Source organism: Desmodus rotundus, chromosome 2 (genome assembly GCF_022682495.2).
Source record: "Desmodus rotundus isolate HL8 chromosome 2, HLdesRot8A.1, whole genome shotgun sequence".
NCBI lineage: Eukaryota > Metazoa > Chordata > Mammalia > Chiroptera > Phyllostomidae > Desmodus > Desmodus rotundus.
Genome location: NC_071388.1, coordinates 104090942 through 104116760, shown reverse-complemented (window position 1 = coordinate 104116760; position 25819 = coordinate 104090942). Strand labels below are relative to the sequence as shown.

The following is a 25819-nucleotide window of genomic DNA, read 5'->3' as shown; positions in this document are numbered from 1 at the left end:
GAAGAGTAAAGAACATGTTGTTCTCAACATTTTAATGAATGCATTAAACAAAAAGCAACTGGTTCAGGGGAGGATCCCCACCCCTCAAAAAATTAGGACAGCACACTGGAAAAGCTGTCCCTGAACAGAAAGATAAATACAGAAATTTTATACTTACTTGTAGAAAAATTAAAACCCTTTGCATAAATTTTAACATTTTATAATGTCAAGCAACTTTTAGCAACATGATCAACTAATTGTTTTACGGTTTTGGATCACAGGGGCCATTTGTTCAGCCATGCAGCCTCTTACTACTCTTGGCAAAGCACTCCACCATCAAACGTTAGCTGGGGAAGGAGGTAATAAGGGAATTGGGTCCCAGTGAATTGTGCTATTCCCTGTACACGTTCCATTCTAAACATGGAAAATGAAGATTCCAGTATTAAAAGCCATGGGATTTGTAGGTAAATTCCATTAGGTTTGGCTAATAAGGTAACCCAGTTTGTGGCCAATGTATAAAAAAGTTGTTTCAAATGTAAGCAACCACAGGTGGTTAATGTTTTTTTAACTTTTTATTATTAAACTAAAGCAAAATAACAGAATTTCAAAAATTAAAATACAGAATTCTAATTTTAATTCTAAACAAATAGGAAATCTACACCAAAAACTAAAAATCAGAATTCACCAATATTTAATAAAGGAAAATGGCTAAAAAGCATTCACAGTCATTATTTCTTATTAGCCTCAAATTTGCATCCCTTTCCTTTGTGCTTCACTTGGACAGAATACGGAAAGAATTTCTTCATCTATCCTTTGTTACTATAGCCTGTGACTTCAGAGGCGCTTTTGTCTTCCTACACAGTCCTTTATCTGTTCCTTCAGCAAATATTCGAGCACCTGCCTACTGGACTGAGATGATGTGGACATAAAGATGAGACCATCAGAGATCCTGTCCTAAGATGTTCAGGGGAGATAGCATACCAACAAATAACCAATAAATATAAATATATTCATATGAAATATAAAGTAATACAGCATGGGTTAAGTATAGATAAAATATAAAACTAGGGGAATTTCAAGGAGGGAGAGGTTACATTCAGCTATAGGAATGAAGGAATGCTTTGTGAAGGTAGGACTTGGGTTGGGTACGGACTGTTCCTTCAAGGCTTCCAAGTGGTCTTGACTGTGGTGGCCTTGATTTCTGGAGAGTACTCTTCTCAGTGTTAATCTTTAAAACTCCCTAAGTTTCTATCTTTTCAAACTGTTCATTCTTAAAAATGATAAAAAAAATATTAATATATAAATGGCAGTTTGGGGACTTAAAATTGTACTAGCTACTATATGGTTTAGGGTTCTATTATTTTCTAAACTCTTTCCCAGGTAAAATCATATCTATAATGCAGAGGATGCCTAATCATGGAGCCATGACATTTAAGTATTCGACTGGGCAAAAACCTACTTGCTTTAGGTGCTTTCTCAAGTCTAAAACTAAACATACGTGAATATAAATGAAGATGAAATAAATGACTTAACATTCAAAAGTCAGATGATGATAAATATGGCAACTGTGAAATGATATATATTAACCACAAATTTCTTTGTATGAAATGTTTTAATGAATTATGAGCCACTGACCATTACAGACTTTAAGCCTTAGTATTTCTTCTTTCATTCATAAAACCAGATAATTTAAAACTGTCTATCTCAAGTATGACAGAACATCATAGTATGAGTGAGAGTAATGGTAATGTCTGCTTACACATCAGCGTGCTTCACTGAAGTGAAGAAGTAGAGAAGGCTCCCGGTTTCTCAAGTCAACAAAGTAAATTCGGTCACACATTTTTCCTGCACATAGTTTCAGTTGAAATACAACAAATACTTTGGCTTTCAATACACTTCTTATCCATCACACGAGCCCTTTCACATTATTTTCTCTACCCTCAATATTCTTGTGAGGTAGTGAAGGGAAGGAGCAAGGATACATTTTTTTGCAGATGAGAAAACTTAAGGTCAATTTTGAACTCAACCTTGGAAGCATATTGAAAATCATCTAGGAAGTTTTTGTTTTTTAAATCGTTATGGTCATGTCATATCCCAGCCCAACATCAGAATCTTAGGGTATGGCACCCAAGTATTGATATTTTTCAAAGCACACATGACTCCAAATTACAGCTGAGGTTGAGAACTACTGGTTTAGACAATTTATACTCAATCTTCAAGTGCAAATGTCTTCTACCTAAATGTTCTCTCAGCACCAATGAAGAAGAGATTTCATTTCCTTGAACATTGTAGTATAGTAGTTTGTTTTAATATTCTGTATAGCTACAATTGGTCTCCAGTAACAAATTCACTTATCAGGTTATAAACGAAGGCTCTTCATTCCCTCAATACTTGTGCTAAACATGGACCTCCACTTTATAAAATTTGCAAATGGGATGTTAGGGAATTTACAGTAAATCTTTGAGATAAGGATAGCTTGTTGTTAAATATTTAGGCGATTATTTGATTATAAGTTCAATATGCAATAATCATGTGTTTCTGTTTTCCATTCAGCACCTTCAAAACTTTGTTACAAAATAAATGTTTACTAATAAGACAAAACACAAGTTATAAACAAAATTCTCAGCCACAGCTCTTAGAATCAGCTATATTACAACCTGAAAAACAAACAAGTACTTAAGAGACTTTTTAATGTTCTAACTAGCTCAATCTTCATCTTGAACCAGTTTTCTTCTTTAATCAAATTTTAAACTTTGCCAAATTGAGTCATTCCACAGCAACAAATTCAATTCCTATAGCAGCTATATTCCCTAATACATATAACATATAACTTCACTCTGTACTATTAAATATGGTTTCCAGGTTTCTGTTTGACATGGATATTGAAAAGAATCTTCAACACATTTAATCTTTAAGCAACATACCAAATACACAACAAATATTTGTAAACCTGTCATGTGGCAAAAATAAATCTTTGTTCATGACTGAAATCCCCCGCTTCACAGGAGTATTGATAATCTTAAGTCTCAAGGAGCAACCCAAAAACCCCAGCCAGCTGCTTGCTGTCCCTAACTTTATTAGATTTAAGAAAGAATATGCATACAACCATAACCTTAAAAAGTACAAAGATTCCACTTGCCTTAGTCAATTCTTATCACAAGTATGTATCTGAAATCATACAATTTATGCTTTCACACAGAAAGATGTTTGCTTCTCTTCCAACAAAAGAAATCTCAACTAATATATGTTAGATTATTAATTCAAAAGGGTATTTGTGAAATCAGATTAGTCAAAAGTTCAGAATAGGAATCAATGTTAAGCTCTCCTACAGTGAAACCTTCAAAATACTGCCAACCTGAAGTTTTCAGCGCAAGGTGTTTTATTTCAAGTCCCATGGGGGCAATTATCTATAAGATTAAGAACATTCTTAACATGGGTTCAGGCTGGCACTGTTCCAGGTGGGTGAGTAAACATTTTCTTGATAACCCCAATGAAGAGTGTGAGGCTTAGATTGTTGCATGTTGTAAACAATGTGAAATCAAAAAAATTATATTATCTACAGAATTATAAAATAAAAGGATCAATTCATTAATCAATTCTTTTTTTGAGGTCTGCGACTAACAGCTTTTATTTGAGGTCTGTAAGAGCAATTGGCAATATTTTGTGTTTTTATAATTTCTCAGAAGGCCAAAAAATAAACCAGATACTATAATATGCACACTATTATAATTATATATATGATTAGAAATAAATTTACCTTCCTTCAATGTTTACCCAGTATATTTAAGGATTTTTACAATAATTTTGACAAAAAGAGAAAACAGACCATAACAACTATGGAAACTGTAAACCAAATATAACACGAAATGAGCCAATACAACAACACATCTCCTCTTAAAATCCTCTTCATTGTAGTTATACCGAATTGTCCCTCTGTGTTATTTTAATTTTGTACCATGTAGTGGTTTTTAAGAAATTTAACCAGAACAAAGCAACCTCTTTGTCCTGCATTTTTTGTTGTTTTTTTACACACACATTGTATATACAACTTTTAAAATAGCTGCACAATTTTACATCTCACTGTTAGAGAAGTGCAGTCCAAGCAGACCATGCTTCTCAATATATTAAAAATATTAAATAAAACCAGCCAGTTTCATATTTTTCTAATAGTCAAGCTGGCTGGGAAAAAAGTGTCTGGGGAAAAAACAGGCAGTTGTAAAACAGGATCAGTCTTTCTTCAAAAACACACTACTGAAAAATTTTGCTATTTCCTTATTTTATCCCTTGTACAGCATCTCTAAGATCTCACCTTAAAAGTTGGAAATAACACATTGCTAGCTCAGAGACAAAATCTGTTGCAACATGCATATGTCAACTGCCCACTCAACCAACTGCAACCCTGAGGATTTTTCTGGCCCAGTAGAAAGAGGAAACACTAAGATAATCTTTGCTGTAGAGTTGTTTCTCCAGTTAACAATTTCACGTGTTTTTTAGGATGTTTCTTGGACATGCATGTATGACACTGTCACTTCATGGTTCTACTTTCCACAAGCAGATATCTCCTCTACTCTGTCTTTCATCTTAAGAAAGCCACTGTCATCCATCCAAAGGTTTTCCAAGGTAAACCAAAGTCACTTCTGTGTTGCCATATACAGCAGAAACTGCTGGATATAAGCAGGCCTTTGGAAGTCCTCTAAAGGCAACCCCCAGGAACTCATATCCACGTTCAAAAGCTAAAGTCTTATCTTCCATGTCCAAGATGACGCGAATTCTTTCTCCTATCTGCAAACAGATATCAAAAGAAGGTTAGAAGAAAATCCAAAAGGGCATAGCTAGAAGAAACATGATACAAATGAACAGGATGAAAATATTAAGAATATATACCCTAAAAATTATTTTAAAAGCCCGAAGAAAAGGTTTCTGGTTACTGAGAAACATCTAGAAGAAAGAATATGTCAATTTCATCATAACTGCTTATCTTGATAGTTTCCTAATTTAAGATTTGCATGGGATCTACATTTAATACTGAAAATTTAAATGTTTCCCCTGAGCAGTCCTCAGATTTTATTTACTCTTTACTTCAAGGCTTTTCTTAAGAAGGATACCACTAAAATCTAAATTTGGTATCATATTTTACCCCCCAAAAGCTATCTAAATAATCTTTTCAAATTACCATAGCATACACATACACACGCAAGCAGGCATGCACATGCACACCCAATGGAATATTATTTATCCATAGAAAGAAATGCATTTTTGATATATGCTACATGGATGCACCTTAAAAACATTATGCTAAGTGAAATAAGCCAGACACAGAAAGACAAATATTATATGATTCCACTTATATGAGGCACCTAAAACGTTCACATTTACAGAGTCAGAATGTTCTGGGGGTGGGGGGCACAAAACAGGGAGTCATTTTTTAATGAGTACAGAGTTTATGTTGAAGAGGATAAAAAAGTTTTGGGTATAAATAATGGTGGTGGTTATACAGTACTGTATGTATTTAATGCCACTGAATTATATATACTTACAAATGGTTAAAATTTTAAATATTGTTGTATATATTTTACCACCATAAAAACTACATATGTAATAAAACACTTATATAAGCCTTTAAAGTTAAAGCAGTTCTATATACAATGTGGAACTTATATAGTCATGAATAGCCAAATCTGACTATAAATTCTAAAGATGCAGAATAGGCTTTTTTAAAATTAATTTTTTAAAGGATTTTATTTATTTATTTTTTTAGAGAGAGGTGAAGGGAGGGAGAAAGAAAGTGAGAGAAACATCAGTGTGTGAGAGAAACACCGATTGGTTTCCTCTCACATGTGTCCCAACCAGGGACTGGCCTGCAACCCATGCATGTGCTGTGACTGGGAATCGAACCAGTGACCATTTGCTTTGCGGTACCATGCTCAACCAATTGAGCTATGCCAGTAAGGGCCAGAATAAACTTTCTAATAGTCACTTGTGGGCCACTGCTCTGAAACATCTGTTCATTATAAAAAAGCAGCATAAACTGTTAAAACTATTAAAAGCAGCATAGCCTGTTAAACTAAACTGGAAGCACAATATATTCAGTTATCTTCCCATTTGAAAAAATAAGCCAAGAATTGAGGATGTTTTATCTTTATAATTTGCATCTATAAAAGGTTATTGCACCCATATACCTAGAGGCAGAACATCCTAACATTTGCAACCAAAAATAGTAATTTAATACTTTCCAATTCTGATAAATCCTGCTGTTGTCATTTCATTGTATTTCCTACCACAAATAACTACAAGCATCTGCTTTTTCCTCCCTTTGTCCAAATCGCAGATAACCCACACCCCATTTTACGGACCTAAGAACATCCTAATTATCACCACCACTACCACCACCACCACCACCACCACCAAAACACGAACAACAACAACAAACAGAAATGAAGTTATTTTGTTGGGTATTTGTTTTGTGCTTTATTTGCATTACCTCTCTTGATCCTCATATCAATCCTAGATGTTATCCCTATTTTATATTAGATGAAGCTAAAAAAGACCATGTTGCTCCTGCATCACCTCTGACTGAGCATACAGCACGTACATAGCACAGGGAGCAGCTAGCAGAAGTCTAACTAGCTTCAGGTGTCAGAAAGCAAAACTTGGAGATGACAGAGTAACTAGAACTCTAGAAGTAACAAAACCACAAAGAGCATGAGCCCCAAAATCTGAGAATAAACTCTGCCCAATTCTTGTGTGACCACTACATTACACAGACACAGAAATACCTCTAAGGAACCTGAAAAAGTAGCACCTCTAAGCCCAAAACAAAGAAACAAAAACAGAACAAAGACATCAGCTGATGCACAACACGGGTGACACAGAGTTTACAGTTCGAGCAGAGACGAGTTAATTGCTGACAAAACAACAAAATCTAGACTCTTCAGAAAAACAAAGCCATTTCTAGAGGAACAAAACACTCCCATACTACTACATAATACCTATAATGCCTAGTTTCTAATTTAAAAATTATAGATATGAAAAGGAACAGTGAAGTGTAACTCGACTCAGGGAGGAAAAAAGCAGTCAATAAAAGAAAGTGACTCCAAGTAGGCCTTGATGTTGGACTGGCAGACACACTGCAAAGCAGTTATTATAAAAATATGAAGGAATTAAAGAAAAAAATCTAGTATTAATGAATGCACAGATAGAAAATCTCAATAGAGAAATGGAAACTGCAAAAAAGAACCAAGTGAAAATTCTAAAGCTGAAGACTCACTAGCCTGGCTTAATAGCAGAGTTGAAATCGCAAAAAGAAACAATCTATGAACTTGAAGATAGAGCAACAGAAGTTATCCAATCCAAAAAAATAAAGATTAAAAAAACCACATAGCTTCCAAGGCACAGAGACAAGGGCAGTATCAAGCAGTCCAGCAATTACATTAAGTGCAAATGGATTAAATATTCAAATCAAAAGGCAGAGATTATAAGATCCAGTTTGATATAAAGCAAGACCCAATTATATGCTATCTAATACAACGACAAATTGAAAGTAAAATGACAGGGGCAGGGGTAGGTACCCTGCATAAGAAAGTAAACATTTGTAAACATAAGAAAGTTGGAGTGGCTATATTAGTATCAGACAAAATAGACTAAAAGACAAGGAATATTACTAAAGTCAAAGAAGGTCATTTCATAATGATAAAAGAGTTAATCAGATTGAGAATATGACAATGATATATATATGTACCTAACAACAAAGCTACAAAACACATGAAGCAAAAACTGACAGAACTAAAAATAAAAATAGATAAACTAGCAAGTACAGTGGAAATTTCAACACTCCTCTCAAAAAATGATAGAACAGGGAGTTGCGGCCAAGATGGAAGGATAGGTAGAAACCCTTCGCTTCCTCCACAACCAAAAGGAGGATAACAACCAATCTAAAATCAATCAACACAAGAAGTGCCAGAAAATCAAACTGCATGGAACTCCAACAACCAAGAAATTAAACAAAAAGTCAACCAAAACAACCAGACAGGTAAGAACCCAGGGAAAGGCAGCCGACTGCGCAAGCGGGGCGGCTCAGAAGGGGAGGTAACGGGCTGTGTGGGCAGGGCTGGCTGAAGGCAAAACTGAAACTCAGGACTACTGGCAGGGAATGGAAGAAACTCCCAGTGGTTGAAAAGTAGGCTGGAGCCCAGCAGGGGTAACTGCATTATCCCCTCTCTGGCTCCTCCCCCAAAGGCAGCCCCACAGCACAGCAAGGAGGGTTGCCCTACTCTGGTGAATACCTAAGGCCCCGCCCCCTTACAACTTAACAAGTGCCCCAAGACAAAGAAGTAGGGCCAGAATGAAAGAACAGAGCAAAACTTCAGAAAGAGAGCTAAACGATAAGGAGACAGCCCACCTATCTGATGAAGAATTTAACGCCCTGGTAATGAAAATGCTCACAGAACTGATTGAGCTTGGTAGAAAAATGAAAGAACAAATGAAAAATACCCAAAATGAAATAAAGCAAAATATACAGGGAACCAACAGTGACAGGAAGGAAACCAGGAGTCAAAGCAACGATTTGGGACAAAAGGGAAAAATAAACATCCAACCAGAACAGAATGAAGAAACAAGAATTCAAAAAAGTGAAGAGAGACTTACGAACCTCTGGGACAGCATGAAACATTCCAAAATCCGAATCATAGAGGTGCCAGAAGGAGAAGAACAAGAGCAAGAAATTGAATACTTATTTGAACAAATAATGAAGGAGAACTTCCCCAGTCTGGCAAAGGAAATAGACTTCCAGGAAGTCCAGGAAGCCCGGACAGTCCCAAAGAAGTTGGACCCAAAGTGGAACACACCAAGGCACATCATCATTAAGTTACTCAAGATTAAAAATAAAGAGAGAATCCTAAAAACAGCAAGAGGGAAGGAGACAGTTACCTACAAAGGAGTTACCATTGGACTATCAGCTAATTTCTCAAAAGAAACCTCGCAGGCAAGAAGGGGCTGGAAAGAAGTATTTGAAGTCCTGAAAGGCAAGGACCTACATCCAAGATTAATCTATCCAGCAAAGCTTTCATTTAGAACAGAAGGGCAGATAAAGTGCTGCCCAGACAAGGTCAAGTTCAAGGAGTTCATCATCACCAAGTCCTTATATGAAATGTTAGAGACTTTTACCTAAGAAAAAGAAGATCAAAAATACGAACAGTAAAATGACAACAAACTCTCAACTATCAACAAATGAACCTAAAAGAAAAGAAAACCAATGAAAACAAAAACTAAGCAAACAACTAGAACAGGAACAGAATCAGAGAAATGGAGATCACATGGAGGGATTTGGGGAGGGGGGGCAGAGAATAGGGGGGAAAAGGTAAGGGAAGCAGCAGCATAATTAGTAGGCATAAAATAGATGGGAAGAGATAAAAAATGGCATAGGAAATAGAGAACTCAAAGAACTTATATGTACAACCCATGGACATGAACTAAGGGGGGAAAATGCTGGAAGGTTGGAGGATACAGGGCAGAGGAAAATAAAGGGGGAAAAACTGGGAAAACTGTAATAGCATAATTAATAAAAATACTTAAAAAATAAATGATAGAACAGGTAGAAAGGAAAATCAGTAAGGATATAGAAGACTTGAACACTGTACTATCAACCAACTTGACCGACTTGACTGTCATTTATGAAATATTCCATCCAAGTAACAGAATATATGTTCTTTTGAAGCACACAGGGAACACTCATCAAGACAGACCATATGCTGACACTAAAAGAAACCTCAGTAAGTTTAAAAGAATTGAAATCATACAGAGTATGTTCTCTGAAAAAGACTGAAGGACTTTCACTAACAAAATTACCACAAGTCATTGGCTTTTATCCATTAGACACCCTTCTTCTTAGGGCAGGGGTGTCAAACTTATTTTCACCAGTGGCCCCATCAGCCTCGAGGTTGCCTTCAAAAGGCTGAATGTAATTTTAGGACTGTATGAATGTAACTACTCCTTAACTAGGGGCAAGGAGCTTGGCACTGATGCCAGGTAGAAACCAGGTGCCAGCTGGATAAAACAGGGTGGAGGGCTGGATTCCGCCCGAGGGCCTTGTGTTTGCCACCTTGCTTTAGGGTATTTGCAGACCCTGAAAAGACAGTGAAGAAAAGATTCTATGAAAGAAAATCCTTCCAGGCTTTTCTACCTGAGGAAACTGAATATACTTTTAATTCTTCTACTTTAGTATCCGTGACTTGAGGTCATTACTGAGGCTAGAGCTTTCAAGCCATGTTTTTCTCGAATATGCACTCTGTAAGTCCTTAACATTTCTATTTTCTTATAAGGTTACTATGTTTTAGACCTATGGTAATCATATTAACTTTCACAAACAAAAACTATAATTTTGACCCTAGAATCACATAACTGTGGTATAAAGCCAAAATGAAAACAATTAAAAAATGGCGCTGGCAGGGTAGCTCAGCCAGTTAAGAGCATTGTCCTGACATGTCAAGGTTCCAGGTTCAATCTCCAGTCAGGGTGCATACAGGAGGCAACCCATAAATGCAAAGATAAGTGGAAAAACAAATCGATGTTTCTGTCTGTCTGTCTGTCTGTCTCTCTCTCCCTTCCTCTCTCTCTAAAATCAATTTTGAAGAAATGCAGAAGTTTGCCTAAACTTGCCTGTCTTTATGGAAATCGTTGATACCTGCAGAGGCTGTGAATCCACAAGCAGATTAATAAATAGCAGAGGGTATGTGTGTACATGCACACAGATGCATTTGTTGGAGTGAGATGTCTAGAAAAGGTAGATTTAGATGTGCCACGATAAAGGAGAGATGACAATCTAGAGCTCAAGTTGGCAAACTACGGCCCCTGGACCAAATCTGGCCAGCAGCCTATAAATAAGGTTTTACTGGCACATGGCTATGCTCATTCATTCACATATTATCTATGGCTGCTTTTGTGCGCTAACAGCAGAGCTGAACAGTTGTGACAGAGACCATATGGACCACAAGGCCTAAAATATTTACTATCTGGCCCTATACTTTAGAAAGAGTTTATTGACTCCTGATTTAGAGCAAAGGTGAAATGCTCGAGGCTGAATATGGATTAAGACACAAATATTGAGATACTAAAAAATTACCATCAGAGTAGCTAAGAAAAGCCAGTTACATCATTTAATTAAAAATTACCAAAAAGACATACAAAGCTACTTACTATATAAAAATTTTATAAATTTAAAACAAATTAAGGCATGATTTGACAAAGGCCCACATCTAAGAAAATACCTAGTTTCTCACCTGATATTTTGGTGCATTGTTGCATTGCGGAAAACTGCCATTGACTTCTCCATTATGTAGTAGATTATTGTCCACCAGATTCCAGCCCCAGCTCTGGTCATCACTGCCCAGCAATGCCACATAACCTTGGCACTGCATGGGGGCCCGTTTTGTGGCAATTCCAATCACTGCCACAGTGCCCAGAGGGCCCTCCCACCACACTTCCCATGCGTGGCGGCCCTCACTGAAACCAATCTTGGTCCTTGCACCATCAGTGCTCTGAGCAATGGGGTTTCGATGTAAAGTAAAGCCATTCTTCTTAATGTAGACGTTCCTGGAGCAGTCATTAGTGCTGAAGGCATGCTGGAGAGCACGTACCTGGAAAGATGAAAAACAGACCAAAGAAACAGAAGTTTGATTTTTTCTTAAATATTAAAAAGTACCAAAAAAAGAAAAAGTACCCAAACCTTAGGCTATGGACATTTTAAACAATGAGGTTACATATTTTTAAGTAATATAAAAAAATATTTCCAAAAAATGGTTAAGATTTCAGGATGGGACACTAATATAACATTTAAAATACCTGCCAACTACTTCATTACTGACCAAAATTCTAAACCATAGTATTATCTCCCCAAATCAACTTTATAAAATATCAAAACATATATACAAGAATACATATATTTTAGAGATGATACTGAAATGCTTATGGATGGCATAATCATATCTGGGAATTGGCTTGAAATATCCGGGGTTGGAGTAGGAGAGTGGGTAGAGTAAACACGAAACTAGATTGTCCATGAATTAATCATCGGTAAAACTTGGCGATACGTATAGGGAGGTTTGTTAAACTATTTCCTCTACTCTAATTTATGTTCAATATTTTTATAACAAAAAGTTAAGAAATTCACCAGTTTCATGTTAACAATCCTGTCACCAATAGGAATATTTTAAGTAAAACAGAGAACTTAGTCATAGCAGCTATAAAGTTTATGAAAATTTTTAATAACCACAAATGATCTAAATCCTCAGCCTCCTTTCTAGGTATTACTCATACACTGAAACACCACTCACATTTTACCAAGTCACATAATCCCTTAGATGGCATCTAAATTCAACCACCAGAATTTATAAAGAGATAGCCACTAAGAACAGCTACCACTGATAGGAAAGATGAGTTGACCTTCAGTAGTTACCAGTTTTTTTAAGCTTCCAAAATAAAGACAGCATAAAAATTGCTACGCTATACAAATAGTAACAGTTTCTCATGTTTTAACCTTTTAAAGCTTTTGGCTTGTATGTTTTAAAAAATAATCTCCTAACTTTATTCAAACTACCCAAAAGCAGCCAAAGGCTCGGACCAACTGCTTTAGTTAATCAGAGAAATCAACTCCAGAATCACAGAATTTCAGCATTAGGAAGGACCTTAAAGGTCACCTAGTCCAACTCACGGATGAGGACAGAACTAAAAGTCAACAACTAAATAGAGAAAGAGCCCCAAAGAGAAGTCAGGTATTCAGTCCCCTCATCTACTGTTCATTTACTATTAACCAGTACTTCACTGTTTCACTGCTGTACTCCAGAGCAGAGAGATTAATAAAAAATAAACAAACAAACCTGCTTGTTTCAAATATACTGTTTTTATAAAGAGGCTGTAAAACTGAACTATTCCTAAATTTTCTTCCTATATCTTCCTACTTATAACACACTTTAAAGCACCTAAAAGATCAGAACAGGATTAAAGGGGGAGTAAAACATTCTGAAATTATTAAGTATTGCCCAAATAGCTCAAGCAATTACTATCAAGACAACTCCTCATTATAAAACATTTAATTAATATTAACCTATGCCTATCCCTAATCCTTGTAAATACCAATTGCTTTTCTCTATCCTTATTCTCTTCATCACACTGACGCTGTTGACAACCTCTTCCTCAAAATTCTATGACATTTTCCACCCTGGCTAGTGTGGCTCAGTGGATTGCATGCTGGTCTGCAAACTGAAAGGTCGCTGGTTTCATTCCCAGTCAGGGCACATGCCTGGGTTGTGGGTCAGGTTCCCAGTTGGGGGAGTGTGAAATGCAACCAATCGATGTATTTCTCACATATGGATGTTTCTCTCCCTTTCTTTCTCCTCCCCTTCCCCTCTCTAGAAGTAAAAAAATGAAATCTTTAAATGAAAAAATTCTATGACATTTTCCTTTTACTCTGGACTGATCCTTCACTATAACCTTTTTTGGTGACCATCCTACCTCTGCCTCCCAAACTGTCCAGACTCAGTCCTTAACCCTCTAACTGAATTCTGTCCAGACCTGTCTCTCTAAAATAGCACCTTTATTACCGATACACCTTACCCCAGTTCAGTAACCTTTGATAGTTCCATACTGACAACCATATCAATTATAAATTCTTCTGCTGGCTTTCAAAGTCCCCCAGATCTGGTTCCTCCTGTTTCCCTTTCTAACTTCATGTTATTCTCCTTGTCTATATAGTATCATACCTGCTTTCCTACCCCAACATATCCTTATAGCAGGGGTGTCAAACTTATTTTCACCGGGGGCTACATCAGCCTCGAGGTTGCCTTCAAAGGGCCGAATATAATTTTAGGGCTGTATAAATGTAACTACTCCTTAACTAGGGGCAAGGAGCTCGGTGCTGGTGCTGCCGCCGGGTAGAAACAAGGTGGAGGGCCAGATTTGGCCCTCGGGTCTTGTGTTTGCCACCTGTGCTCTACAGCCAGCTCCAGTCCTACCAACTTCACGAAGCTGTTCTTAACTGGGACCACCCAGCCCTCCCAGCTTCTCTCTGTTGCACTGCTACCTACCATAGTCTGCATTGTTTAACACAATTCTGTACACACCCCAACCACTTGATTCTAGTAAAAAATATCGTGCAAAAAGTTTAATCTAACCTAATTGATCAACTCTCTATAGGAAATACAGAGGACAGAAGAGCATGTTAAATAACACCATGGGAATGAAATCTACAAAATCCAGACCAAGGGAAGCCACTGATTTCTTCAACAAATAAGTTGCAGGGGTAGAAAGTGGGGAGATGTGGAGAGTGAACTTGTAGACTGACGTAGCCTTAAGAGACATATCAATTGTTTGTCACTGGAACATTATACAGATCTTGATTAAAGTGAAAATTAAAAATATACATTTGACATTTATGAGACAATTGGGAATTTGAATACTGAACTTTTTTATATTAAGGAATTACTGTTCATTTTTTTTACACTTTAGAGCTATAATGGTATTGTGAAGTATCCTTTTCTCTTAGAGATGGAACACTAAAAAATTCAGATATGGAAAAATAAATACACAAATTATCATAATTAGTAACAACAATGTATAGTTCCTGTCTCACAGTCTCCTGCACAACCTGGATTGTACACTTATGACAAACAGTTTTAAGACCTACTTTAGGATATAAGTTTGAAATTTAAAGAATTATAGTTAGATGCTAAGTATGACTAGAATAATTGATGCTATTAGATGACATGGAAGATATGAACTTAAAAAAAAAAGACCAATCTTAAGTAGACTGACAACTCCAAATACTTTCCAGTTTTATGCTATTCCAAGCTTGTTCCCATCATACTCTCAGTTACCCAGGCTCCCTGGAAATTCAAACTGACTCTTCTTTCTTCTTCATCTCACTCCGCTAGTCAGCTCACTGTCCACCTATGTAGATTTGTTCTCTGCAATAGTTCTCCCAACCACAACCTACTCTCCTCTATACACTTGTTCATGTATTTGTCCTATACACTTATCTTAAGTACTTCTGGTATAGGCACTAAACCCTGCCCTCTCCAATTCATTTTATGGCCAAGTTTTTCTAAACTAGAGCTCTTATTTTGTCACTCCCCTGTTCAAACTTCTGTGGTTTCCAACTGTAGAACAAAGCCCAAACTATAGACTGAAGACTGTATTTAAAGGACTTCCATGGCATATCTAGTTTCAACTTACCTTTACAATCATATTTCTACTTTAATTCAATTGAACTAAACTATTTTATATTTAGTCTCTTCTCTAATCTCCAAACTATAAAAGCTGCTTATCTGAAATCTCTTGGATGTCTCAAAAACACTGTCAATTCAATTCTACCTAATCCAATTCATAGTTAGTCCCCTAAATCTAGCCCAGGTGATCCCTATATTATGTAAGGCAGAAACCTAGGAGTCATCCTTTGCACCAACCTCTTCCTCACCACTAATCACATCCACTGTACATCTGACTTCCTAAATCTGTCCTAAATTTCTCATCTGCTCCACCACCTACTTCCTAAAGGATCTACCCATATTTCTAAGGTTCCCCTCCAACCTGTGCTCTGTACTGAAGCTAGAAATAACCTCTTAAAAATGTAAACTAATCATATCAACAATCCCCACACACCTAACCCACCTCTTACTTATAGTTCAAAATAGCTTCCCTACAGTTTGACACCAGTCCACCTCTTTCACCTTATCTCAAACCTACCTCACTTTTGCTCCCTATGCTCCAGCCACACTGATGTGTTTTCTGTCCCTAAAACTCACAGGTTCCCTCCTGGAAGGCTCTTCCCTCACAGCCTGGCCTATATCCTTATCCTTCAGGTTTCAGTTTATAATTATTTTTTTACAGAAGGCCCTCCCTGACCTCCCTACCTAGGTCAAACTCTCCATTACTGACATTCAGAGTACCATGTATCTCTCCTTCATAGTACTGACCACAGATGCAATCTTACAACTGTGTGATTATTTGATTACTATCCATTTTTCCCCACTAGACTGTAAGGCAAGGCATCCATAAGAGTTTGTGTCTGTTTTTGTTAACTATTTCATCTGCAAAACTGAGCATAGTGACAGCAGTCATGTTTTTTTAAATAAAAATATGGTATATGCTGTATGAAGCTTTTGCTTTCTCCTGGTCCTGCTTTCGTTCAGGGTGTTGCGTATTAGTAAAATGTTCAAATCCTCTTCAGCTTTAAAATTCAGCTCAGATACAATCTCAACCTCAAACCTTCTCCAGTCCTCCACTGAACTTGTAAATCGCTCCTTTTCCTGAACTTCTAGTATATGTTTTTTAATATCTCTAACAGAAACAATTTCTACTGTTTGTTAATTATTTCTATACATTTTTTCTCTTCTATTAGACTTAGAGATTCTGAACTAGACTGACATCTTTTGAATTACTTTTTATCTTCAAGATACTTTTCAAAAATTCTCCGACATCTGAATGAACATGTTATAAGTACAAGTCTAGAATACTTGTAGTGCATGTAATAGAAAGACATACAAAGTATTAAAGACTTAAGAAACCTAAACTATCTAAGGAGGAGTATAAATGAAATAGGTAACACAGGTTGCCTCCAAGAAGGGAAACTGGGTGGCTGGGGGACAGGGGCAAAAGGAAGACATTTTGCTTTTTCTGAATGTTGACTCACACGAACACATTATGTTTTACATATTACTATATGAATCTTGAGGCATGTGCACGTATCTATTACAGACCAATGTCATAATTTAACATAAGTAAAAACAGTAAACTTTCTGAAAAATAAAACTTATGATACCTACACATTTGAGATAAAATGAGCAAAAATTGCAATCTTCTGCACTCTACCACATCATCTACAACTAGTATCCACTGCACATTTATACCATGTGCCAATAGTGTAGTAAATTAACATGTTATCTCACTTAGTAAGAAAAGAACTTGAGATCACGTGCAACAGCAATATTCCTTATCTTATTAAACTAAAACCTGCTTTATTACAGAATAAATTTTACATCTATTTCACATGGAACATGTTTAGTCCTTATTCTGACATCCATTGGCAGCCTGGCGTTAAAAAAGGGACGTTTTCCCTTTCTAGTTATTAATGTTTTTCTTTATGTTAACCACATTCTAAGTCAGACTTTATCCTCTCTTACATATGTTCTTAGTAACTGCTATGCTGAATAGCTGTTATCCATCCAACTGAACTCAAGCTAGAGGCCTTTCCTTTATGTTGCCTAAAGAATCCTTTCAGCCCTACTACATGTTACTGAACATTTTTATTTGCGTAAGAAGGAGATGGGAATATGAACAGGAATCTAGAAGAAATAAAAAGCAACAAAACCATCAAGGTGAAACTAGGAAAAAGTTGGTAAGGAAGTAGCCAATGATAGTGGGACAAGGCAGTATTACGATGGTTAAGCGATGCCGATGGGTATATTGAAAGTAAGCAGGATGCCTAGGACCACACTCATAACATAGTGGAAGGAATTAAGGAGAACCTAGGTTAAAATAAGGGAAAAATGGTTATAAATCAGAGCTTGGAAAAGGTTGGGTGAAAGTGAGGGTGAAAGCCGATGTTAAGGCAGCAAGAAGATGTAATATAACAAAGCCCATTTGGAGGACACGGAGAAAAAAAAGAATATTCACGGTACAACAATGGGGGTGATCTGTCTTTAAAGGGAAAGACAGGTGAAAGTAGAGTGAGTGATGGAAGCCAAGGATGGGAAACCATCTGGTCCTTAAAAAAGTGCATCACGGAAGTGGAGTGGGTTAAAGAACCGAACTTCAAAGAGAGAAGACCTTTATGGAGAGAGATGTGAGGTAAGGTACTGACTGGTGCACTAGAAAGGCGGGATGGTGAAGCGACGCGTCTGACTCAGAAGCTTAGACGAGAAGCACTGAGAGCGGTACGCAGGAGCTGGACTGGGGGCAGCGGCATGGCCCTGAACTCCCTCACCTTGGCCTTGTAGCTGGGCAGGTTGCAGAGGATGTCCGTGCGCAGAGCCTCTTCTGCCAGGCTGCGGGCACACAGGCTCCGCCACACCTCGCTGTTCTCATCGCCGTGCAGGCAGCGGTACCAGTGCTTGCACACCAGGGCGCAGCTCCGCAGCTCGGACAGCTCCAGGTAGGAGAACACCAACTCCAGCACTCGGCAGGGCAGCCGGCCCCCGATCCCCGCGGACCCAGAGCCAGAGCTGGCGCCCGCACCGCCGCCGCCACTACAGCCAGCACCGCCCGAGGCTGCCCCTGCCCCCGGGGCCGGCGCCGCCATCGCCTCACGAGCCGGCCCGAGGGCCGCCTCCACTGCCGCCGCTTCCCCCCGTCTCTGCTGGGGAGGCCAAGCCTCGCCTAGAGACCGGAGCAGCGCTCACCGCCCCTTCTCCAGCCGACCGTCCGGCCCCTCCGCCACTCCCGCCCCTGCCCGGGGGAGCCCGCCGCGCGCCCCGCCTCACTGAGGGCAGACGCACAAGCCACCCAGGCGTCCCTCGCCCCACCCCCGCAGTTCCTTCAGCGCGGGCGCCGGAACCGCCCGACTCGCACGGCCTCCTCGTGGCGCGCCCGTGGCTCCGCCATAAGGGTTGAGGGCACGAAGCAAGGGCGCAAGCCCAGCTCGCTCGCGGTGCCTCTCGGCCCCGGATGTGACTGGTGGAGGCGCCTCGCGCCGTACGCTACAGGGGATTGGGCGCTGGTAGGTGAAGTCATCCCGAGGCGCCGAGAAAGGAAGCGGGAAGAGCAGGTAGGAGTCTGGCGCGGGTGGGGTTGTGGCTGGCCTATGTACTTTGTCCTGTTTCTGTTCTAGGGGTCCCGTGGAGACATTCCTGTTAGATTTCCCTGTGTCAGCCAGGTCTCTGCTTCAAACTGCACCCTAACACGTGAGGCGCCTTTCCTTGCTAGCCGATATCTACCTCCTCCGCCTTCGACTAAGCGGGATCTTCTTTCTTTACCTTTGGCAGCTCGGGTCGTCTTTTCCTGATTAGGCCTTTTCGTTTTCCCTGACTACTGGTACTTATCAGAACGTGTTTCAGTATATTTTGAAAGTAAGGTCGCTACCTTGGAATTTCCTTCCCGCCAGCGTTTGGATAACCTTAGTAAGTGCTGCATTCTTTTGGTCAAAATACAGCCTTTCCCAAAACTCCTTACTAACCCACCGATTGATTAGTAGGCGGATTAAGGCAGTGTTTTTTTATTTAATTAGACACGTGAATGAGGAGAGTGACGTGAGATTGTAATTATAGATGGCTTCTTGGAAGGGAAAGAACTCAAGCATTATTTGGCCATACTACGTTTTCCTAGCTAAAAAACTTTCCAAAGAATTTTCTGACAACCTTTAAAGACTATTTAGTAAAAGAAAATAGTAACTCACGTGAGCCAGGCATTCTGTAGGGTCCTTTACGCGGGTTTTTATATAATTCTCAAATAACTGTATGAGATAATTATTGTTATAATAGGGTTCACAGATTCTTTTAATAGGCAACTCCACTGTCTTGCCTTTGCACAGTGAGAAATCTTACCAGAAACTCCCTTGCTGTGTATAATTCATCTCTTGTTTGCCAGTAAAAATAAAGGAACAGCAATTGTTTGTGTCCCCTTCTTCCCACGTTATTTCCATCATGCTTTGTAACCCAGATTCTTTTCATTCTTTATAGTGCCAGTGGCACAGCCCTTTAGTCATTTTGGTTGCTATCCAGCTTTCCACATCAAGACCAACTTTGGAAAACTCAAACATGAAGAAAAGTTGACCCAAACTCATTACAGTGATAGTGACTATGTGGTAGTGTAATCTTAGTCTATGCAGTTTTATTAATTTTTCAGCTTTCAACCATAGGACATCCAACTTTTGTCTGGGAATATGCTTCACTTTTAAATCTTCAAGGATAAGTAGAGTTGGTGCATTTGGTGCATCTGAGAAGGGGACAAGAAACTAGGCAGAATAAGCAGCTTTAAAGGCACACTTGAAAAGGACAAGTGGATATTTGGAGGTATGAGTGGAATAGAGTGTTCAGAGTAGAGATCATTCAGTTACTGCAGATGTTGGCCTTTATCCTGTCTTTCACAGTATAAGTGAGGTAGAACCTTTCACGCATCTAGTCCAAGACAATGAGGTGACTTTTTGTGGCAGAGTACCCCCCAAGTGGCCCAGGTAGAATTTCAAAGTAGGAAGAGGTTTTTCTTATAATCTCCTTTATACAAATATTTCACCTGCTCATCACTCTCCTGACCATGTCCCATCCCTCATGTTCAATGTCATTTTGACTGTTCAGAACTGCCAGCTGTTGCACTCCACCCTTTCTAAAAATAGTCTCAAAGTACCCCACCTTTCCCCACCCACACTCCATGATCTCATTAGCTGTTGGAAGGAATCTAGTATATAATTAAAGTAATTCACAATAGGATGTGATTGTTGTGCTTGACTGTTTAGGCATCTGTGTATGAGAAATTTGTTGACTTGATACTTGAGTGTGGGTATAGTAGCACTTAACCTATTACTTTTTCTGGTGGGCTTTCCAGTCCCAATAAGAGAAAAACAAGAAACAATGGCTTAACCGCTTACTTGAGAAAGATTGTTTTCATTTAATGCAGATTTAATTACATTTTTCCTACTGCCTTTTACCACAACAGTCTGATTGTTTAACACTGTTTGATAGTGGTCTTTGGATGTGTTTCAAATAATAACAAATTTTAATTTTGCAGACTAAGTAAAGTGATTTGGGGGACTTTGGTCGACTTATGGCTCAATGATCTGCATGATAGATGTTGATTGACTAAAATCAAAAGCCTCAGTGTATGAATTTCTGGTGCTTCCCCAACTCTTTAACATTCCCTGTATTAGGTCTCTGGTTTTGTTTTGTTTTAACTAGCTAGGTAATCAGTAAATATTATCCATGTGATACAGAGATTAGAAGTTTGATTTTTTTTTTTTTACTCTGGTGCATAGAGGTTAAGATCTATCTGTTCTTGGTCTTATGAGCGTAATAGACTAAGAGTTACTACCGGTTCTATTATGGAAAAATTTACAGGAACCTTGTCTGTAATAACCCCTTTAATACAAAATCCATTTATTGCATCAACTGACCTCATACTTTGGCATGGAGCATAACCAAATGTATTTTTAAAATTGAATTAAACTTTTCCAGAAAAGAATTTTATTAGGAAGAAAACCTGCCAAAACTTTTGTCTCCCAATCGGCATTTACTTAGGTCACCTGTGAGAAACCCCGACTCATCTTGTCTTAAAGAGAAAAACTAAAATCCCAGCGGGGATCCAAAAGCTGTAGAGGGCAGACTTCTGGAATTTAATGTTAATACACCACAGAAGAATTAAAACTCTAATTTAGGAAATAAGTGATCAGTAATCTAAGGATTTATTACAGAGTTTTAAACAAAATTATGTGTAACTTAAATGGCCTTTTCAATGGCTAATTCAGATTTCGATATTTTAAGGTAGGATATTGTCTATTGTATAAGTTGACAGTCACCACAGACAACAGTTCCTAAGCCTAAATAATATTAATATATTTCATTTTTAATTATACTAAGTGTTCTTTCTGGTTTATCTGGAACATTTGGCAAGAGCCTTTGTTATGGTAGAAAATTATTTAACTAGTATTTCAATACTTGTCAGCAAACTCAAATCACCCAGGGTTCCCTTTTACTTCCCTTTGAGTCATTTCCTCTCCAAACCTCTCCATTAAAACTTACCTGTTTCAGTCTCTGTTTTATTAGCTTCATCTGTAATACTGAGTGCTTCCCCTGAGATTTTTTTAATGTATCTTTGTCTTCCCATTTTGTCATCTTCATGAAAATTGCTTTATCTGATTTTGTGCCATTTCTGTTAACTTTGATTACTAACAGATTAGTGATTTTTTTTGCAGTCTAGTTAGTGATTTATGTGTGTGGCTAAAAATAGGAGTGAACAAGCTTTGTGTTGAGAGTAGAAAATTTAAGCAGATTGCCAGATTATTTTAAATGTTTTTTCAAAACAATATTGGAAATTTAACTCTGTACCATTGAACAAAATTCAGGTGTCAAACCTGAAGCTAGTAAAGCAATTATCACGGTTTTTCACTAGATAAATTCTCCCTTGGTTAGTGAAATGAAAAATTAAATTTGTCCAGATTTGTTTGCTTCCTCCTGTCTGACCATTTGACCATTAGAGTTGTGTATATTGTCCCGATTTCCTTTTTCACTTTGCCCATAGGCCAGTGGTATCAAACCCATTTTCACCGCCGGCCACATCAGCTTTGCGTTTGCCTTCAAAGGGCCGAATGTAATTTTAGGACTGTATAAATGTAACTACTCCTTAACTAGGGGCAAGGGGCTCAGCACTGCTGCTGGGTAGAAACACGGTGGAGGGCTGGATTCTGCCGTGGGCCTTGTGTTTGCTACCTGTGCCAGAGGCAGTTAAAGCAGGGAAGTATGTCCCAATTCCAGTTTATAGATCTGGGCTGCCTAGTGTATCAGAGATCTAAATTTTGTATAAAGTACTACTGTTATGTAAGTGCGAGTAGGTGATAATGTGATTAAAAATTTGTGAGTACATTTAAAAGCAGTGATGAATTATTACTAGCTTTTAGTTGTTTTCTGTACTTTAAAGGATACTGACATGTAAATGTGTTGTCAAGTGGAATTGTTAGAAAAAGGTTTAAGAGTTTGGTATCCCTTTATATTTGGGTCCCTGTACAAATCCAAAAGGGCTAGGAGACTTTGGGCAAATTATTGAACATTTCTGAATGTTCAATAATCTGCTAGTTTGAGAGTGTACTCTGGAGCTAGAGTCTGGGCTTGAATAGTTCTACTACCTATTAGCTGGGTGACTTTGGGCAAATTACTGAACTACACTACTATTACTGAAATACACTAGCAGATTTGGACAAATTATTGAACATTTCTGAAACTCAGTTTTATTATCTGTAAAATGCAATAATACCAATCAGAAGGTTTGTTTTGAGAATAAAAGTAAATAACCTACTGATTTAGTCTCTGATGGTAAGGCATAAGGGTCTGCATTTATATTTATTTTTTAGATTTTATTTATTTTTCAGAGGAGGGGGAGGGAAGGAGAAAGAGAGGGAGAGAGAAACATCAATTGGTCGCCTCTTGCAGGCTGCCAATGGGGGGGCCTGGCCTGCAACCCAGGCATGTGCCCTCACTGAAATCGAACCAGCAACCTTTTGGTTCACAGGCCAGAGCTCAGTCCACTGAGCCATACCAGCCAGGGCAAGGGTCTGCATTTATAACCAGCTTCCCAGATGATTATTGGTGTAGTACAGGTTCTCAAATTCTAGCATGCATCAGAATCATCTGGAGGGCTTACTAAAACACATTGCTGAGCCCCAACTCCAGTTTGTGATTCAGTGGGTCTAAGGGGCGGACTCACCATCTATATTTACAACAAATTCCTAGGCGATGCTGCTGCTGCTAGTCTGGAAGTGATACTTTGACGACAATTGGTGTAATATATATGAGACCACTTTGACCAGCCTCGTAAAAATGAGAAAAGGGTAATGGTAATATTTGTTGAGCACTCATTGTATACCAGGCACTATCATATGTGCTTTACATATAGTCTCATTTAATTCTCTTCGATCCTATGAAATGGGTGTTACCATTATCATTGCCATTTTGTAGAGAAGGAAAGTGAGTCACAGAGAGGAGGTTCAGTAATTTGCCCAAAGTCACCCAGCTAATAGGTAGTAGAACTATTCAAACCCAGAGACTCTAGCTCCAGAGTACACTCTCAAACATTATTCTGATAAAAGATATAACCTGATTGTGTAGTCCTCTCTTAAAAAGAGTTGTTCCTAATTTAAAAGAAATACATTTAGTGTTTATTCTTATGTGAGCCTCAAATCAAAGGCTGTAGAACCAGGCTTACCCAGGTTCCTGATTGCAAGGGAAGACCATTTCAGCATGTTCCAGCCTAGTGCACCGCAACCATGTGTTCAACTAGGCTTTTGTAGACTTGATCTTCAAATACCTTTTTTTGTTGTTACTCAGTTTTTTTTAGATGTCCTTTTAAAAGTATTTAAATGAAATATTATTGCATTTGTCTCCTACCATCAGGTTCTTAAGTAAAACATGACATGATTTTTTCTTCCCTCTTCACAGAGTTCTCTGGGCCATTATGTCTGTCAAATGGACTGGTGGACATTCTTCTCCTATTCTCTGCCTGAATGCAAGTCCAGAAGGGCTTGTGGCTTCTGGAGCTGAGGGTGGAGATCTCATGGCTTGGAGCGAAGATGGGATACCATTGGGACACACATGCTTTCAAGGTGCTGATGATGTTACCAGTGTCTTATTCTCTCCCTCCTGCCCCACCAAGCTCTATGCCTCCCATGGAGAAACCATTAGCATACTGGATGTCAGATCTCTCAAAGGTTCCCTGGACCATTTTCATGTGAATGAGGAAGAAATCAATTGCCTTTCATTGAATGAAACTGAAAACCTGCTGGCTTCTGCTGATGACTCCGGTGCAATCAAAATCCTAGACCTAGAAAATAAGAAAGTTAGCAGATCACTGAAGAGACATTCCAATATCTGTTCTTCTGTAGCTTTTCGGCCTCAAAGGCCTCAGAGCCTCGTGTCATGTGGACTGGATATGCAGGTGATGCTTTGCAAAGATTACTTGGGTAATTTGTAAATGGGAATTGCTAAATATATCTTTGAATTTTTTATCCTCTACGTAGCATCATTTATTTATGAACCATAAGCTTTACTTCAAACACGTTCCCTACTCACTTGACAAAGCCTGTTAGAGTGTATTCACAAAGTAATCATTAATCTTTTAGTCTTCCTTCCCTTTTTTTTGTTAAGATTTTATTTATTTTTAGAGAGAGGGGAAGGGAGAGAGAAAGAGAGCAAAATGTCAATGTGTGGTTGCCTTTCGTGTGCCCCCACTGGGGACCTGGCCCTCTACCCAGGCATGTGCCCTGACTGGGAAACGAACTGGCAACCCTTTCGTTTGCCAGCCCGTGCTCGATCCACTAAGCTACACCAGCCAGAATTAGTCTTACTTTATGCTTTAATATGTACCTAATACCTGGGAATTCAAATACTTGATTCTAAATATTTGTTTAAATAAAGGGGAATGCTGAAAGCAGAGTTCATCACCCACTTTCTACAAACGCTGGCTTGTTTAAAAAAAAAAAGTTCAGACTGGATCTGTTATTTTTACTTTGAAATTCTAGGTGCATTAATTTAGATATTGTATATTGGTGACCAGGATCAGAGCATTAAATTTATGCTGAGTTCTGAAAGAAACATCACAAATTAGCTCAAATTCAGACGAAGGCCATCAGGAGAGTAGGTGTATCTAGAAACCCCATTATGTGGGAAACTGCAGCTGTGTTTTGTTTTTTTGTTTTTTTAATATAGCTAATATTCTTATATAATTTTTGGATGTTTAAATATTTTTAAATGAATTTTTTATCAACTCACAAAAATGAGCTCATTTTGCAATAATTAAAAGGAAAATATTTTTATTTTTATTTTTATTTTTTATTTAATGGTTGTTCAAGTACAGTTGTCTCCATTTCCCCACCCCAGCCATCCCTGCTTGCCACCCTTGATCCTACCCCCCTTTGGTTTTGTCCATGTGTCCTTTATAGATATTCCTGAAAACCCTTCCCTCTTTTCCCCCCTTTATCCCCTCCCACCTCCCCTCTGGTTACTGTCCATTTGTTCTTAATAATTTCAGTGTCTCTGGTTATATTTTGCTTGTTTATTTGTCCTGTTGATTAGATTCCACTTATAGGTGAGATTACAGGATATTTGTCTATTACCACCTGGCTTATTTCACTTAGCATAATGCTCTCCAGTTCTATCCA

The 25819-nt window shown here is 38.3% G+C and overlaps 2 protein-coding genes across 7 annotated transcripts in view; one reads left to right on the top strand and one right to left on the bottom strand.

Annotated features, from left to right (window-relative positions):
- Positions 1 to 1979: 1979 nt before the first annotated feature.
- On the bottom strand, positions 1980 to 18414 carry FBXO45 (F-box protein 45). Its single transcript, XM_024578159.4, has 3 exons — positions 17951 to 18414; positions 11253 to 11609; positions 1980 to 4761 (listed from the first exon to the last, which is right to left on the bottom strand). Exons 1-3 carry the CDS (start codon positions 18263 to 18265, stop codon positions 4576 to 4578), a joined length of 858 nt encoding a protein of 285 aa, XP_024433927.1. The 5' UTR covers positions 18266 to 18414; the 3' UTR covers positions 1980 to 4575.
- Positions 18415 to 18632: 218 nt separating this feature from the next.
- WDR53 (WD repeat domain 53) overlaps positions 18633 to 25819 on the top strand; it is a 42356-nt gene continuing 35169 nt past the window's right edge. For 4 of the 6 annotated variants that reach the window (XM_045185899.1, XM_024578165.4, XM_045185898.3 and 1 more), the window contains exons 1-2: positions 18633 to 18730; positions 24102 to 24597. In XM_045185899.1, the coding sequence (XP_045041834.1) occupies positions 24118 to 24597 (480 nt within the window). In that variant the 5' untranslated portion in view covers positions 18633 to 18730; positions 24102 to 24117. The other 2 variants (XM_024578164.3, XM_024578166.3) reach the window with 2 other exon arrangements.